Source organism: Pleurodeles waltl, chromosome 4_1, assembly GCF_031143425.1.
Source record: "Pleurodeles waltl isolate 20211129_DDA chromosome 4_1, aPleWal1.hap1.20221129, whole genome shotgun sequence".
Lineage (NCBI taxonomy): Eukaryota > Metazoa > Chordata > Amphibia > Caudata > Salamandridae > Pleurodeles > Pleurodeles waltl.
The window spans coordinates 214,149,133-214,168,549 of NC_090442.1; the positions used below are offsets into that span (position 1 = coordinate 214,149,133).

The window sequence follows — 19,417 nt, forward strand, 5'->3', positions numbered from 1 at the left end:
GCCCGTGGTAATTCAAAGTTAATTCGATCAATACTATCTCTTGATGAGTTTTCATTTTATAGAAAGTGCAATCTGTCACCTGAAAGTTTTCAGTAGATGTAGTACTTGTAATTTCAGGTTCAAAAGCATCAAATCCCATCACAAACTCATACATTCCTAAGTGAACTCTGACTCCATCATAAAAATAGCCAATACATGTTTTGCTGAAGGATCAGGTTCATCAGAGCTATGTTATATACATTGGCAGTTATCTCCTTTTTCAGTCCATAAGGATAATAATTTTCTTGAATTCAGTGATTCACAGGGGAGCATAAATGTGACCATCACAATCACTGAACATTAATTCTGACTGACCAAACATCAGACATTGTGGTCAATCGCATGGTAAGGAGCCTTCATTGTTTGAGGCAGCATGCCCGTCTTCTTAAAACCATGATGAAAGGATAATTAAAAAAACTGAATATAATTGTAAGGTAACACAGTTTCCCTCAGTAGGGCAATGCACTGGAGTATGAGATATAGGCAATCAAAATAACGACTCACTTGGTTGTCTTTTACAGATTAGTATTTATTAGGTAAAGCATCAAAGTATTCCGGTAATTACACCAACGCTGCATGTTTAATGATCATTTGGTTTTTGGAAACCTTTCAGAACAGCTATTGTTTGCTGCTTTTTCCTCTGAATTTCATTTTTATTACGGTCTTAGTCATCAGTACAATGTGTGCTGCAGGTGCGTATCTGCCAGAATTATCATATTGTCATAGCAGCATAATTTATTTGATGATGACTACTGTAGAAAAGAATCGGGGGCAGCTTTCATGTGCTGCACTGTTCTTACTTTACTTTATTCTGAAGGTCTTGTGAAGTCACTTGACACACAGTAACGGTACGATTAGCATTGGGACGTATTCGTTCAATAGAATGTATACAGAAACTTGTGTTTTTGCCCTGTCTGAAAAGATTAAAGGATATTTGTGAACATTCTGTGAGAGCCTACATTTAGTCAGTTTTTTTTTTCAATTTCAATGGCCCTTTTTATATTTCGTTATATATTTGAAGGGCTGAGATGTGTTATATTGCAACATTACCCTGCACAGCGCTGCAAACAAGGCTACTTGTTTCCCTTGAGTCACTTGGATGTTGGGATGAAGGTCTTTTGGGGCATAACTATTGTTAGTGGGCAATCAGTTCCTTACTAATTATTTTTTTCCTTATTCTACAGGTATTGATGGCCCCGCTGCCTTCCTTGTCCCAGAGGTACAAAATTTGGGATCAAAAATTCAGATCTTAACAGTTGGCCAGTCCACCACAGATGATGACGTAAGCAGGGATGATGATGGAGAGAGTCTGTTGGAAGCAGCTTCCAAACCAGACTTGCAGGAGATTTTAGAGCAACGAGGTGAGATTTAATATTGATATTTAAGAGAATAGCATTTCTGCACCATTGCTATCTGACAGCCTGAATCGCAGCACATCTTGCATCATTTCCTTGCCCATGTACCAACCCTATAAGTTTTAATTGTGAACATGCTTACAAGAAGCAACACTTTTAGTACCTTTTTTGTTTTACAAATTCCAGTTAGCAACGTAATCTCTATGATACCTGAAACCCCACTTAACTACTCCTTTTTAAAACCCCAAGAATGGCCTCTAATAGGCTGGAAACACACAGTCCTAAATTAATACATTGCATCTTTCAGAGCTAGGCAGCCTTCTCATTGTGCAGAGTAGGGCCTTTTCTGGCACACCACAAAAGGATCTGCCAAACACTGTCCTTTCTGGTGATCTTTTTGGGCTGAAAACCTGGATTGTTCATGTAGCTTTTTGCTAAGGCAAAGAACTTTGAGTCGCCGCTGAGAGCGTCTCGATTTTTGGAGTCTACCTATCAATTTCTGATGTTTTCTCTTTGGTGAGTCTCTTCATCGGGGGCCACAAGTGCAGAGCTGTGAGATCAAATGCTGACACCAAGTGAGAAGGTACAGTCTGAGACAAATCTTGAATGGTCATCATTTCTGGAACCACAACAATCTACTATAAAGCTTCCCCCTGCTATCTGGGTAGATACTGACTCAATAATCCAGATCTCCAGTAATCTTTTAATCTTTATGCTTTTTTTTTTTTCACCTTCCTGTGTGGGTGCTGTAGGAAAATTGCCCTTGTTGTAGCTACCTCCCCGCCCCTCCCCCCCCCCCCCCCCCTCTCTTTTGCCTGATATTGATACTGACTTGACCAAGAGTGTGCTGGGACCCTGCTAACCAGGCCCCAGCACCAGTGTTCATTCACTAAAAATGTACAGTTGTTTCCACAATTGGCACACAGATAAGTCCCTTGTAAAATGTACCAGTGTTACCAAGGGCCCTGTGACCAGAGAAGGTCCCTAAGGGCTGCAGCATGTGTTGTGCCACCCTGAGGGACCCCTCACCTAACAAATGCACACTGCCAATGCAGATTGTGTGTGTTGGTGGGGAGAAAAAGGCAAAGTCAACATGACATCCCCCTCAGGGTGCCATGCACACAAAACACTGCCTGTGGCATAGGTAAGTCACCCCTCTAGCTGGTCTTACAGCCCTAAGGCCGAGTGCACTATTCCACAGGTGAGTGCATAGCTGCATGAGCAAAATACCCCCACAGTGTCCAAGTCTGTTCTTAAACATAGTAAGTACAGTGTGCCCATATTAAGTATATGGTCTGGGAGTTTGTCAAAATGAACTCCACAGTTCCATAACGGCTGCACTAAATACTGGGAATGCACACCGAGGGCATCTTAGAGAGGCCCCTTGTATTTTACCCAATCCTTCAGTGCAGGACTGACTAGTCTGTGCCAGCCTTCCACTGAGAGACTGGTTTCTGATCCCCTGGGGTGAGAGCCTTTGTGCTCTCTAAGGCCAGGAACAAAACCTGCACTTGGTGGAGGTGCTTCACACCTCCCCCCTGCAGGAACTGTAACACCTAGTGATGAGCCTCAAAGGCTCGGGCTTTGTGTTACAGTGCCCCAGGGCACTCCAGCTAGTAGAGATGCCCAGCCCCCGGACAAAGCCCCCACTTTTGGTGGCAAGTCCAGAGCGATAATTAGGAAAAACAAGGAGTCACCACCTCAGCCAGGACCTCCCCTAAGGTGTCCAGAGCTGAAGTGACCCCCCTCCTTGCAGAATCCTCCATCTTGGTTTGGAGGACAGGGACCAATAGGTACAGGAATGTGCTCCCCTCCTCAAAGGGAGTGAGCACAAGGAGGGTGTAGCCACCCTCGGGGACAGTAGCTGTGGGCTACAGCCCTCTAACCCCTAAAAACGCCCATAAATGTTGTATTTAAGGGCTCGCTGAACCAAGCTAGTCAGATTCCCAACAACCTCACAAGAAGGACGGCTTAGCAGAAACCCCAGCAGAGAAGGAAAGGAGACAACTGACTTGGCCCCTGCCCTACCGGCCTGTCTCCTGCTTCAAAGAACCTGCGGAAGAAAAGCAACGCGTCCTGCAGGTCCAGAGATTTCTGAAAAACCTCCAGAGGACTGCCTGCATCACAGAGGATCAAGAACTTCCATGGACAGCGGCCCTGTCTAAAGAAAAACAGAAGAAGAAACCTTCTGAAGGACTCCCACCTCACTCCAGAAGCGTGAGTCCTAACCATTCTGCACTCAATGCCCGCGGCCCGAGTCCAGGTGGCCCAACCGACCAGAGAGGACCCTCAGGCGACGGCGACCAAGTGCCCACCCATGGTTGACCTCTCCACCCCTCCACAATGACGCCTGCAGAGGGAATCCCTCTGACCGCGACTGACCTGGACGAAGACAACCGACAGCAAAGGACCCACTGCACCCGCAGCCCAAAGGCCTCGGAGAAATCGACACCCAGTGTAGCAACGATCAACAGGCAGCCCTCTTCCCTGTCCAACCGGTGGTGTGCCCGAGACCCCCCCAGACCTCGCCTGCAGCGCCTGAGTGACCCCTGGGTCCCATCTTAGAGTTTAATTGGAAACCTGACGCTCTGTTTGCACCCGGCCGCCCCAGCGCCACTGAGGGTGTGGGATTGGTGCCTACTTGAGGCCCCTCCAGTGCTGCTCTACCCCCTCCCAGTCTGCCCTCCAAGCCACGGGCACTTACCTGCTGGCAGACCGAATTACGAGTACTCCCTGTTTCCATAGGAGCCCATGCTAAAATTACTCAACTGTGACCTCTGCACCTGACCAACCCAGTGTTGCTGGTGGTGGGTGTTTGAGGTTGACTTGAACCCCCAACGGTGGACTACCCATAGCCCGGAGACTGGAACTTTAAGTCGTGTACCTACCTCTAAAACTGTACTTTATTTTCTTCCTCCAGGAACTTTTCTAAAAATGCACTGGGTCCACTTTTAAAATAGATATCCTCTGTTTTCTTAAAAACTGTTTACTTGACTAAAGTGAAACTAAGTTACATTGATGTCTATGCTAAGTACTTACCTGCAACAGTATTTACTTCTGAACTGAGTCTTGTAGTTCTAGTAATAAAGTAACAAAAATATATTTTTCTAAATAAAATCCTATTGGTCTGGAGTTAAGTCCTTGAGTGTGTGTTTCTTCTATTGGTCGTGTGTTGACAACAAATACTTATCACTACCCTCTGATAAGCCTAACTGCTCGACCACACTACCACAAATAGAGCATTAGTATTATCTATTATTGCGTCGGTCGAGCCTCTGGGGAACCCCTGGACTGCACACTATATCTCAATTTGATATAGTATATACAGAGCCAGCTTTCTACAGGTACTAATTCACTTACATTGCCTTCATCTGCTTCACAACAAAAGTAGAGGAGACATGGTCATTGTAGTGTTGAGACAGCGTGCTAGGATCCTTGTGGTTCTAGGTGGACCCAACAGAGGAATTACATAACTTGCGGTGTTACGGTGTGGTTATTAATGTCATCAGAGAGGAGTGTGTGATTACATGCTGAGGAATAAAGTGTGTCTGTTATAGAGCTCCGTGTGAGGTGTGGTCCTTTGCATGCTCCCAGCCTGGGGAGGATGCTACAGCCATCATGGTACTTGTCAAGATAAGCCATCAAGAAAAGCAATCAAAGAAAATGAATAAAAAAAAGACTGTCATCATTGAGCCAGAATCTCTGACAAATCTTCTGAAATGCGCATGATTCTTATATCACCGGACTGACTAAGGCTGTGGGGGAGCTAGACCATCAGCCTCACAGGAGACCTCTGCTAAAGTCATATGTGCTTTCCTTGATGTCAGGCAGGATTCTCCATCCCAGCCGTCTCTCGCTGAATTTGACTGCCTGGGTCCGTAGTTCTTACAATGTGGACACTTTAATCTTTCTGATGACTTCATGAAGGTATTGAAGGAGACGAAAAGACCACATACTTGCTATCCATATGTCTTTAAACGGGAAAGGTTCTGTGCATGGTGTCTCCAGAAGTAAGTGAACCCACAAACTTGTCAAGAAGAGGCAGTACAACCTTATCTTCTTTATTTAGTTAATTCTGGACTTAAGGTTTCTTCTATTAAAGTTTTAGCTTTGCTCACTTCTTATTGGAAGTGCCATTCTCCAGTGCTCTTTTTGTTAATGTCAGTGAACTTCTAAAAGAGCTGAGTAAGTTTTCCCTCAAGAGACTCTCCTGTTTGGGAGCTTGATATTGTGCTTTCCAAATTGATAGAGTCTATGTTTGAACCAATGTACAAAGCAGGTGTTGGAAATGGCCATTATTTGCATGATGTACCCCCAGAGTTTTTTGCCTTAGCTGTTTTCCCTGCCAGTAGAATTCTGTGCATGTACCTGCCAACCAGGGTAAAGTACCTGTGCTCCACCTATCAATATGATGACATTGGAATATTCCTAATTGCCATATTCGGCTTACCTGTAAGTCCCTAGTATATGCTACAAAGTGTACCCAGGGCCTGTAGGTTAAATGTCACTAGTGGACTGCAACACCTGTTGTGCCATCCACTACGTTGACATTGTAAAACATGGTGTTGGGCCTAGCAGTGTAGCCTGACTGTAGCATTGTAAAAATTGCCATTCAATCTACCAAAATTAACCATTTTGACAGGTCAAAACCTCCATTTTAAATAATAGATCACCCCATGTCCTGTTATGTATCCCTTTTATCCCACAAGCCAGGGTGTGCTATTTAAAAGTAGGATTGTAGAAGTTTGTGTTGACAAGTCCTTAAAGTGACTAGCACCCAAAAGCTATTTTTATGGTGGCAGGTCTAGCTGTCCTATGAAGGAAACTAGTGTACATATTAAAATGCTAATACTGTTCCTCTGGCCTAGCTAGAAAAATAATGAACCAGCTATTTTTAATAATACAATTCAATGATGCAGTTGGATTTTTAATAAATAATGAAAAATAACTTTTAGGAAGTTACCTTTTCCCTGCCTAAAACTCATGTAGGCTTATTTGCATTTGCTCTTCAACTTCTGCCAGCTTGGATTACCATTTGAGTAGGTGTGAAATGCCTCCCAGGGGCTACACAATAGGTCACTCAGACATGTCGACTTGAATGGATCTGGATGGGCAGGGGTGAATCCTTTGAGCTCAGCAGAGGGTGGTGTCTGTGAATATCCTTTTTGACATTTGTGTCAACTCCTGCTTGAAAGGTCTGCTTAGTTTACATATAACACTCTGGTTGTACTTGAATGGAGGGAAACAGGATGCCAAGACATTTCTTATGTATCCATGCCCTGGTTGCTGCAAAACCCTGCTTTTGTCCTACCAGAATTCTGTCTCTAAGTTTTTGGGGAGGTACTGTGGCTGTTCCAAACTGAATTTCGGTGTTAGATGTGGGAGGACATCTACACCCCCAGCCCTCACTGCCCAACTTTGTGTGGCCAAAGACATTTGTCATCTTGAGAATACCTAAAGTGGGTAGAGTTGGCCCCGGGAACTTAGTTTCCATATTGTACTTGAGGACAACAGAGAGGTGTGGCTGTTGTGTTATGGGATGCAGCACATAGTAACATGATGGATGAAGTGTGAGGCATAGGCGCACAGTTTGTTTTTCAATAAGCTGGCAGCTCTGCAGGTCCTATTTGGTATTTCTTATATTCGTAGTCCTCTTAGCAGGTTACTTGGTTGTCCATTATGAGGTATTTTGTTGAAAGATTATAGCCCTGAGCATGCAAAGGTTAAGATGAGAAGTGGCAGTCACAACACAGTTTATTTGCTCAGTAATGGTTGTCATCTCCTCACTGTTGTCTGTCGAAACCTTCTTTTGAAAAATGTGTTTTAATCTTGCTACGCTATTCAATTGTTTATGGATATCACAGAAAATTCCGTGACCGAGAAGGAAAAGTTACTTACCTTCTAATCTCTCATTGGTATCCTTTCTGGACCCATAATCAATCCTACCACCTTCAGGTTTTCAAAGGGCTTTGGTAAAAAGAGTTAAAAAAACATTATCTTCTTCAAAACAAACTGCATCATAGACCCTACACCTCATATTGAGAAGGCTGCTGTGGCACTGGAGTTCTTAAAGGCACAGTGTCTTAATTTGCACTGTGTGACCCCAGTCTATTATAGACTTCTTTTTAGTTGTCGTCTGATTTTCAAAGGGAGCAGTCCTGTAATGGTTTCAGTCAAATCTAAAACCAAAAAACATAGTAGAAAATGTTGCCTCTTTGTAGGCATATTTTCAAGTAAAAACGTTTGAAAAGGTCCTCTGGAGATCTTGTATGTGCATGGAGATATTGAATTGTTTATGGAATTAAAATTAGTACACATAGTGAATCATTTAGATTACAGGTAACCAACTTCTCTAATAATGCATTTATGTTGAGAAACTGGTTTTTCTTTTTCGGTCTGAAGTACAGTACAGTTTGTTGTGAGGCAGTTACTTATTGTAGAATTTCAGCAAAAGTATACTGAAGTGAAGATGGCTTCGCTTCATCCTTTGTCTCTGTACTCATGTGGATGTGATGGTGAATAAATAAAAGGTAGATTTGTATGTTTCTATGTCTCCTCACCCATCCCTAAAGATTGTAAAGCAATGATCTCTGTTGAAAACCAAAATTGTATAAAACTTTATTTTGCCATCCAGTGCCATAAAAGTCACATAGCACCTCAATAAATAATACATTAAGAATCATAAAATCGAAATTTGCCTTAAAATAAATAAAAACGATGCACAGAGAGCAATACAATAAAAAAACAGTCCCAAAGCACAGAATGGGGGCTGGAAAGTGCAAGACTACAGGAACATAGGAGCTAGGCAATCTTCACCAGTTTCCTTCTGATGTGCCACATTCCTCCGAGGAATTTTTCAGCTGCAATGGCAATGGGCAGACTAGAGTATGATTTTAGAATCCTCAAGGCTGCAGCATGATCTCTGGTCCCCATCCGTTTGCAGGTAGGAGCTAGCCATTTCCTCCGTAAAGGAGGGTAAGATGGGCATACGAAGAAAACATAGGTGGTTGACTCCTGGAACAAGTTGCAGCTGGGGCATGACTTATTGGTAGGGGTACAATTCTACCATCTATTGGTAAAAGTTTTAAGAGGGAGGGAACCAAATCTGAATTACATATAGAACTTCCTGTAAGTCAAATCTAGAATGCTATCCAGGAAAGGTTCCAGGAACCAGGTAGACTTAAGATCCAGAAACTCGCTAGTTAGTCGCCCTAATGAGAGCGAGTGAGATATAGATTGTTACCCACTCCCAGTAACAAGACTTCACTCTTTTTAGTCGGTGATGACCCGGAGTATGAGGAGTTCCATGAGTCTCCCATCCCAATGGCAATCAATAATGACTTGGCTGAGTTGATCCACTGGATCTTATTGGAAGTATCCAAAGAACAAACTTCCCTGAACGCAGTGGCATAAGAGGAAAGCTCAGGAGTTGCCATGATTCTCCTCCAAAACAGCAACAGTCTAAGACCAGCTACGGCAGCTAATGGTTTACGGGCCAGATCCAAATGCAGAGGAAGAAGTGGGGTACTCTGGGCAGGGAGGTGAGCTTTCTCATGAACGTGTTTTCTATACGGGTAAGCTCCTTTACATCCTCGAAGTCCCAGAGTTCAACCCCTTAAAGTGCTGCGCTGACCAACTTTGTGTTTATAGACATGGAGAGCAGCAGCTATTGGTCATGTAGTGGATGAATGGTGCTCCCTTAGAAGGACGCCCACTAGCTGGCTACATTTCAATGATGTTGAATTAATATGGGTTTTCCAGGACATTGAGTCTGATAGTTTGATCCCCAAATATTCAAACTGGTTAACTCGTTCTAATTTGGACCCACCTAGGGAAAGGTTCCCCATGTATAATCTGTGTGGGTTAATGACCATGAACTTGGTTTTGGAGGTGTTTATTTCTAAGCCTCTGTTGGAGCAGAAATCGTCAAATTGATTCTGCGAGGATTGGAGGCCCATCAGGGTTTTGGATACTATCAGGGTATCATCTGCGAACAAGTGTTGCGATCTTTTTGTTGCCTAGGGCTGGTGCATCAGAGGGCTGCAATGTGAGGTGTTGAACGACCTGGTTCAAATATAAGGAAAAGAGAGTTGGAGCTAGTACGCAACCCTGCCGATTGCCCCTGACTTCCTTGAGGTCACCCTAGTTTCCGCCAACATACTTTTGCAAAATTGGCTTTGTGTAATTGAATGATTATGGTCAGGAGCTCTGAGGGCATTCCCATCTCGTTGAGGACCTCCCAGAGTTTACCTCTGGGGACCAGGTCGAAGACCGATTTGCAGTCTATAAAGGCTACATGGAGACTCCCTTTTCCTATCACTGCAGCCTTCCAATACAGGAGCAGAAACCGAAACACCTGATATATGGTGCTTGTTTTGGACCTAAAGCCAGCCTGGAATGGTGACAAGATGTTATTCTCAGAATCCAGTTGTGGATTTTTGATAGCAGGGCACAACAGAATATCTTTTGTACTGTATCAATAAGGCTTATGGGCCTATAGTTGGTGGGTAGAGACCTATCGCCTTGCTTATAGATGGGTATTACCTCAGCACCCCTCCATGACTCGGGAATGGGGGCTCCCCTAGCAATTGCATTGGATAGAAGGAGGATGTACTCAGCCCATTTGTCGATTTTATGGAGAAAAAGGTCACTGGGAATACCATCGGGCCAGCAGCTTTCAAACATACTATGTTATTTATTGCTTCTCGGATGTCTCCCAGGTTGAACAAACCGTCCTAATAGATGGTATTCAGCTGGGGTAGGAGGAAGGGGCAAAGGTGGTTCTGAATTGGCTTTCGATATTATAGATGGAATGCAAATGTTGGAGCCAGTCTGGGGGCTGGATGTTATTGCCAATTGCGGGAACTCCCCTTTGGTTTCTTTTGCTTATCATAAGCCAAAAGGATTTAGAATCCCTGCATTCACAAGCAACCTTCATAAGTCTCCATCTTTCCTCTTCCCAGTTCTTCCTCGCCTTATTGTGCATCTGCTTATACAGGTTCTGCAGAGTCCAAGCTCGGACAACATCTTTTTTGCTTGTCTGCACTAATTCGTTTTGTTCGGGCCAACCAACAGTCTAGATTAAACCAGTTATCTCCCTCGCGGGGTAGAGCGCTACAAGTATTGTGGGCATCTGGCATGGTTAGTAGCTGTTTCAGTCTTTTGAAGAACCTAGTGGGTACATCTAATAGAGAGGAACAGTTTCCCTCTTCCTCTTCCATCGTGGATATCAATGCTACGCAGTGTGTCAGATCTTGATTGATGGTAGAGAGAATGTCGTCTCGCAGAATGACCTTGCTCCATCTTAGACACCATCTGCTGTTCTCGGCCTGAACCACCTTGGTTTCTTTGGCAGAAGTTGTCGCGATGGGCTCCCTTCCCCAAGGGGGCTGTAAGCTAAGAGTGGGTTGTGGTCACTGCCCATTTGGGTCCGGACTGCCATGTCATCTACAAATGCCAGTGTCTGAGGTCCATCAGGATATAGTCGATGCTACTCTTCCCTTGTGTGCCAATAAATGTGTAGGCGGCATGCCTGTCAGATTTGGTTCTTCCATTGACTGCCCTCAGACCTTGGCCGAGGGTCAGGGCATTTAGTTGCAGGGCAGCCTGGTTCCACTTCTTGATAGGGGTGGGGGGCGAGTTCAAGCCTAGATATAATGCCATAGGTTATCTTCTTCCAGGAAATAGCCCATATTATCCAGACCGAAGGGTTCAAAAGTGGCATTGAAGTCCCCTGCTTCAATGAGGGCATGTTTAGAGGGTCTTTTACCCAATTGGGTCTCAAGGAACTGCAAGGTGACAGAGTGGTTGGGCCCCTTTGTCCCCCTAGCATAGATGTAGTATATGTCAGTGACAGTGGTCCCAGATCCCTTGAGACTGATACCAAGAATATCGGACCTGTCGGTAGGTAGCAATTTCACTACGCACTGGAGTGCGATTTTCACCCATATTAGGAGGCCCCCGATAAACAACCCACTGGGAGTAACGGGTATGTGGTAGGTTGCATAGCCAGGTTTGTAGGCAGGTTCGATTAGCCAGGATTCCTGGAAAACACATACGTCATATTGGTTGATAAAAGTATCTCAGTGAGGCAATGGAAGTTTTGATTTAATACCTGCCACATTCCAGGATACAATGTTTGCTTTCCGACAGGTAGACATGGAGTTAACCATTTGGGGAAGATTTGACTGGAAATCTAGGGAACCTGCAGAAGTTCGACAGGCTTCCTTGATGGCTGGTGCAATGACATTAGTTGATATGGTAGGAGCCTTCCTGTCTCTGGTCGGGCATATCTGCTGAGTAACTGGTAGTGCACAGACAGTTGTCGGAGCATGCACAGCTATTGGATCTATCGTAGGAGGCCTGTGCCTCGAGCTCTAGGGGTCAGTCTATCTTGGAGCAAACAATGCCATCCTCTAGAACAGCGTGAGGGGATGGCGCACAAAAAGGAATGGGTGGATCGAGTTTGAACTGTATAGTAGATCCATCCAAAGGATTGGTTCTTTGATCTAGGGCCACTAAGTCATAAGCTAACTGCCCATTTTCTATAAGAAGCTCAATACAGTCGGACGGTGAGCTCAGAGACCTATACTGTCTTGGCCCCAAGGATATCTTTTCTAATTACTGAGAGACATCCTCTACTATGTCGGATCCAATGAGTGACTTTATTAATCAAGTAGTCTTCCCCTTCCCCCCACCTCCGACCCCTCATACCCCCTAAGAGTTGAGTTTAGGTACATTAGTTATAACAATTTTCCAGGAGGGAGGGTGGTAGTCTTGGAAACGTGTGTTCTACTTCCATGACGACCCTCCCCTAGTGTAGGGAGTATGGAGTTGGGACTTATGCTCTGTGGGTAGATGGAAGGCTATTTGTTTGGCACACCTGCAGGTGTTCGGGAACCCGTAGTGCGGGCTCCGACCGATGTCCTAGAGCTGGTATCCTAATCTGGTAAACCTGGGTGGCCTCCAAGGTGTTTTGCATGAGGGGGCATAGTAGGAGCAAATGGTGCCAGAACGGGGTGTTAGTCAAAACTGGGATGGCGGCTCCTTCCCAAGGTGTTCTCCCCCTCTGTTCCAAGAGACTCCCCACTGTAACCACAAGGTCGCCTATCATACACTTTAGGGCTGCTATTTCTGACCTGAGTGTTTATATACAACCTACCAAGTCATGATTTGAAGAGGCTGGTTGTTTGGGAGGCCACCTGCCCCAACTTGAGCGAGAGAAACTGAAGGATCCTGAATATTGGGTGGATCTGGGATGCATGTTAGCGGTAGAAAGTGATTGGTACAGGGGATGGGAGAAGGAGGAGGCACTATTGCTATTTCATAAGAGGAGCCAGAACTAGGAACTAGATCTACAAGTGTTTGGGGCGCTGTACAGATCTTGTTCATCATCTGTACCCTAGCTTTATTAAACATATTGGATATACTTTCCTGCTTGTTGGTCAGCGGTTGGATTGCTAAACACAGTTTAGAACTCACTGGTTGGTCTACACCAGATGGTGGAGCTAATATTACCTGCAATCAGCCATGAGGTTATCAGTGCAATCAAGAATATCATTACAGCCCGACTTTTTAGAGTTTTTCTTGTGCTTTTTCCCCCCTCTACCTTCGCACCACCTTCAGTCGCTTTTCTTTTACCCATCTCTGTGGCAATAAGTTAGAACGGAACAAGGGGCCTGGTATGATACTTTAAGGAGGAACTAGAGGAAGATGAAGCTATTCAAAAGTGGCCAAAAAAGAATCAGACTCAGGAAGCTGGTCCAGCCCAGCCTCGGTCGGCCTCAGACTGGCGCGTCCCACGCTGTGGTATGCCCCCTCGCACTTTATAGCGCTTGTTGGAAATGCCAAGTAGGTGCAGGTGATGAAGAAAATGGCTGCCTCCTGGGGCTACAAAGCAGTATGGGATATGTAGTCCCTCTGGTCTCAGCTAGCACGACTCCAAATCTGCTTTGGCCTTCTAAGTGGTTTCTTTTAAAAAAAAAGAAAAATTAAAAAAAAGCATGTGGGGCCACTTGTTGCTCTTGAGATTGGGCATTGTATGTTAAGGTAAGCATATTTAAACATCACATCATTCACCAAACAGATATTTTGTTGCGTAAGTAAATTAATCATGTTATGTTGGGTAATAGTATCCGTGTTATTCCTAATTCTGATATCTGTGATTTTAAAGGAATTATAAGACTGGCTAGACGTTTGTACTGGACTCTAAAGTTGTTTAGAAAAAAAAATCCATCTTGCAGGATAGTGTGCCATTGTTGTTGAAAGATATACTTCTTTGGGGGCTTAATTCACTTCTCAGGCAGTGCGCAAGTTCTAAGATTTCAGGTGCCAAATTGCTAGATTATATTGGGTTGATCCTATATCCTGCTTGCGTGTGTTGGCAAATAAGAATGTGCTGGCAGTTTTTTGAATAGATGAACAGCAGTTTTTTTATGAAATAAGAACACTACCTCATCACATTGTCTTGCCAACGTATGAAGAAGACATAGATGGATAAACCATACAGAAATGTCCATGCCCAATCAATCTGAGCGTTCTCTGGAGACTGTTGGTGCAGATACCTGTACACAAGGGTTTGGTATTTTGCATTTTGACAAACAGATCAATGTTTGATATCCCATACTTGTGGAAATACTTCTGTGCATGTGTTGACTTTAATATAAACTCCTGTTTTCATTCATAATGTCTGCTCTGCATGTCTGTAAAATTGTCTATCCTCAGTACATGTTCTGACTGTAAATGTATGTGTCACAGCACCAAATTTCTTGTGCTGTTGTCTAAAGATAGAAGATGTCTCCAAAATATTGTTCTGACACCCTCCTGATCCCCTCAAAGACCACCCAGTTACTTGTGGCCATTGTGTATTCCCAACATTTTCTTCCACCATAGAGAGTATTGACCATTAGTTTAACTAGGGGCACTTCCTGGGAAACCATGCCATATTGATTTAGTAGTTCCAGGGACATCTTGGAACTGGCTAATCTTCGTTATGAACTCACCATGCACTCCCTGCAGCTCCACTGTCAACTCTGAGGTGTGTACCTATGGCCTTCCATTTGAAGTATGAGCACCCTTCAGTCTATTATGACTACAAACTATTGCTATGATGGACTCAGTAATCTTTGTGTAGGACCCTTCCTGGAGCTATCTCGTCAACAATCAGATCTGTAATGCAACATAAACAGAGCTAAAAACGTTATTTCCTTTCCTAAAATCCTTTCATCCCATTGTCTAGCCAGAGTGATGATGACCCACACAGACATCATTTTTGTTATTAGAGGGCAGGGGGACATTCACTCCCCCTAAGGCTGCTGGCTATGAGAGTATAGGTGCAAATGAGCCATGTTTCTGGTTATTTCTGGCAATGCTGGGAATAGCAGGCATGCAGTGTACACGCCTTTGTAAGTGTCTTCCACTGTCACTTTTCGTCAAACATTCTCAACTTAGTTTGAGTACTGGTGGGCTCAATCATTGACACTAAGACAACCTACCCGAGCGGCTGGCTTGAGCAGTTCACCAATAGGATAGGCAAGAGCGGCCATTGGCCTTTGGATGTAGCCTGATGTTAACTTGGAGAAAAAGTTTCCTGTATGCCTAAGTAATGACAACATTAAGTTGTGTCCATTATTTGCCTCCTGACGATAGCATTAACGACTGTTAGGAGTTGCTGAAGTCTGTGCTATAATATGCAGAACTATAGAATCATAAGTATGAACTTTCTTCTCCTTCACTCTGTAGCATGTTAAATATTTTCCTCATCAACTTTGTTATCTGCACCTTGGAACAAAAAAAGGAGGATAATTGATTTGGTATTGAGCAAAACGTGGCCAGTTTGCTGAAAGGTAATAGAAATGACCTCCACAGATATTTAATGATTGCTTTCTAGCTATAAATCATAATAATTACAGCAGCATATATCGCGTATCTCATTCATTATTGCTAATACTAACAGGCAGCCCAATATTCAAATTATGGCTGTTACATCTTTTGGGCATCACGCTGACCTTGTTGTGCACTGTATGAAGGCAAAAAGAGGTACAGACGGAGTAATAAGAATATCATCAAGCCTCACTTTTAGAGTTTACAAAAGATGTTGCTGCAAGCAGTGAATTCACCCCGTTTTGTAACGCCAACTGCATGAGCAGCTGACATTTAAAGTCCACTGTGGAGAGCAGTGCATTTCAACTCTTGATGCTGAAGAGATCTCCATTGCACTACACACCAAAAGCAAGCTTTAGAGTGAAAAATGGCGAAGGGTGTGCACGTCATCTTCTTTCTGAACTAAATTCGATTCTGGACCTACTAACAGTGAACAGATGTATTCAGAAAGTAAAATTCTTAATTATTCCCACATGTACATCAAAATACTTGATGTGCAAAGTAGACCAAAGGTGTACACATTGCCACAGGCCTCATCCAAAGCCCAGAAAATTCTTGAGGTTCAAAGTGAACAGCGATCAATACAACTATTATGTCCTTCCAGTGGACCTGGAGCCATCACCATGTTCTTCTCAGATTTAAAATGGTTATTGCACCACAGCTCCATTCCAAACAAAATTTCAACTGTCCGTACCTGGACAGCTGGCTGTTAAATGTGACCAACTATTAGAAAGTTCTGCAAGGTTTATAACTAATATCTAACATTCTTCGAATCTGGGGGTCTCAGGTCAGCTTCCACATGTCAGCATTTATTTCAGTTCATATCATCCAGCCCTTGGGGAATGTGACGTATCAGAAGAATACACCAGTGCAGCCTTCACACTGCAGCCAAGGGGTCTATCCAGAAGAAATTTTGCTTTCTTTAGTCAACTGTTCTACAAATCTAGCCGTCTTTGTAGCTGTGTTCAGTGCCAGTTTGTATTTTCACCTTTCCACGTTGGACTAGAGCTGCATTTTTGACTAGAAGGAAAGTCTGGTTGCATTACAGCAGTGAAACATGTTAACTGCTTTAAACCTTTAGACACTCATTTTAATGTGCTTTTTGATTAGTGTTAAATAATTTGCATGCAAAGTGTTCCAAGATCCCATCCGTTGGTTGGAGGAAATACTTAGCCTAGGCTTTATATGGTACTAACCAAGCCTCAATTCCATGTCCTCTTGACATTTCTTACCAGTGCAGCCCTGCTTCTTTAGACCTGGCTTGAACAATCGTCAGGGCTCTAGGCTGCTAGATACTGAAAAATGCTGTTATGTCAACTCCTACAACATTTAAGACAACTGTGATAATACAGGGAAACTTGTCTTAGTGCCTGGATATCAGCTAAGGGCAGAGTGGCGCTGGATACTTCATCCCCATTGTTTGCAAGCACATGCAGGGCTTCATAGGAGGTGCACTGTTTTCTGACTGTGGAAACAATGGCACATTCATATGATTGTAAATGCTGAATAACTCATTCAGGTTTGGGTTACCTATTTTAGTTTCTGTACACCTGTTCAGGAGTTTGTGGGCCTGAGCAAGGCACACTGATTTACTCGGTCTACTAATTTGGTTAAAGAGCAAGCACAGCTCATCCCTTTGGAGAGATCAGTTTCCTTCACACATTAACAACTATGTCTGTCCTATCTGTAATGCACAAGCTTGACGGAGAGCAACGACAATGTCAAGGAAGGAAAAGAAAGGAAGGAAGGGCTAGGTTTACCTAAGCTTATTGCTTGCACATGTGGTGATGAATGTACCTGCTATCAGATAACGTCTTTATAAAGGAGGTCTGTTTCAGACTAGCTCCTGGGCTCTCGGTCATATCCTCGATTAGCACCACCTGGTGTTGCTAGTTTGTTTTTGAAGCGGGTATGGCTGAGCTAGTTAATGTTGGGTGGAGTTGTTAGGTAGAGAAGAGCCAAATTTGATTTTATCCAGAAAAGAGTTGTAGGGGATTTTAGTGTCACAAGATGAAGTTGTGTTAAATAAACCAAAAAACTGTGCAACATTAACACTCTGTGTATTGCTTGCTGCAATGCTACTTTAAATAAGGGACTATCACACAAAGCTGCAGCAGTGTTATAAGACCATATGAACACTACACAAAATAAATAACTTGTTTAGACACATAAATCTTTGAGGAGCAACCAGAGGCAAGGGAGGAAGGAGGGCATGGCAGATATGAGGCAGATCAGAGCTCCTGAAATTGAGGCGAAAGGAAACATAGCCTTTCTTAGCTTCCGAAGCTACTTGTGACTAGGGATGACAGGGAAGCAGCAAATCTTAAGGAGGAGACAGGAGGAGGCAAGGGGAAAAAGAAGAGGTAAGAAGAATGGAGGGGTTGAAGCCTTAGAGGGGAAAGCAGCAGATCTTAAGCATGGAGCGCTTGGCTAGAGTAATGATGTGGTGTTTGGGGTCAGGCCTCCCAGCCTGCAAAGGGGCTCAACGCAACAGTTAACCTCACACTCTGACACTCCTAGTGTTTACTGTAGTTGCAAATGTTTCACATACTGGGACACACTGATAGGGCATGCCTGGTGCATATGTTGTAGTGTCTCGACTGCCCCTAGGTTTTTAACGTCCACTATCTTGAAACTCCAGTGAATGTAAGAAAATGGTTTAAAAAACATAATTTCAATTTACACTCTGCACCAGCCAATGAAAATTGTTGAAGATATTTTTTATTTAAAAACTTATTTTCAGTTCAGCAACATAATGCTTGTCACTTCAATTAAAAAATGGCATCTACAACATACACAATAAAAGAGTAGTATACACATTATTAACAAACATTTTCTCAATCCTTCTAATCCCATCAGTAACATTGGTCCCAGGCAATATAGGCCACAACTGAACGGTGTTTGCAAAAAAAAAAAATAATCAAGACAAAAAGGAAAGAAAACTAAGGAGGAATAACGTGAGGGAAATACCACTTGGCAAACTATTATAAGCTGTTATTACCAATAGATGGACTTGATCTAAAGTGAACATTGATCCTCAAGGAGGCTTGTTTTCATTCATGTGGCTGTCTAGATTGGTGCATATTTTGTCACTGCAATATATATTTTTAAAGTATTTTTGAGTATATATTACATTATTTAGTATGGGTGACCCAGGCTCACCAGGTATTATTCTATAGCTACAGAGAGTCCTTGCAGTAAACTAGTACAAACTGGCAAGCAATTGCTGTCAACAAATCAAGGTCTACATTTTTAGATCATAATTCAGCTCACTGGGTTCACTCTTAATACCTATCCAAGCCGATTCAGTTAAGGAAGAATACTGATTGTCAGGTAAGGAAGAATGCTGATTGTCAAAAATGTCCCTTATTTTCTCAACGTCTGCCTAGAAAGATCTATTAGTCTTTCGGTTGGTTGACAATGACAGCATAAATTAGTCTCTAACACCATGGTACATATATTTTACTACAGAATCCACATGATAACTGCCTGCTGTAAAAAAAAAAAAAAAAAAGAAAAAAGGCAATGACAGTAGAAACAAGTGCACCACCAGAACCACCCTCATCCTTTTAATTTTCCTTGAAAATGTATAATATTTTTCAGGTAGTGGTAATTTTAAATTAAATTTATTCAATGTATTCCTAAGTAAGATGTCTTGCCACTGTCTCACCTTTTACACAGTAGTTATGATTAACTCTACATGGAAAATTTCCCATGTAGCTGGTTAGATACTAACATCTGAGCACGTTGTAAATCTCAATTGTGGGATGTGGCATGTGGGGCCAGGAGTCATTTAAGGGGCAAGGCAGAACCTGCTTGGATGTTATTCTGTAATGCTGTAGGAGTTCGGATGAAGGTCTGTGCTTCAGAGCTCATCCGTGCCTCTTTCACCAGCGGTTTTACTAGGTGTGAATCTACACCCCTTAAAACTGAGCCTGGTGTTACAGCACCTGCTAATCTCAGGAGGACCAGACAAACCATAGCTTGGTGGTGCAACATTTCCCATCCTGAGGGATTTTAACTCCAATAGACTTGTACTGGAGGCCTTAATGTTCTTTTTTTTTTGTAATATTTATTTATTGATTTATACCAAACTAAACCAACGTATGAAATCTTCACACAGTACACCAATCCGATCTCCC

General features: G+C 43.2%; 1 protein-coding gene across 2 annotated transcripts in view; it reads left to right on the top strand.

Moving 5' to 3' along the window:
- Positions 1 to 19,417, top strand: part of TULP3 (TUB like protein 3) — a 327,108-nt gene that overhangs the window by 210,976 nt on the left and 96,715 nt on the right. For both annotated transcript variants that reach the window (XM_069228168.1, XM_069228169.1), the window contains one exon: positions 1,224 to 1,400. In XM_069228168.1, coding sequence (XP_069084269.1) covers positions 1,224 to 1,400 — 177 coding nt within the window. The remainder of the gene's footprint in view (positions 1 to 1,223; positions 1,401 to 19,417) is intronic.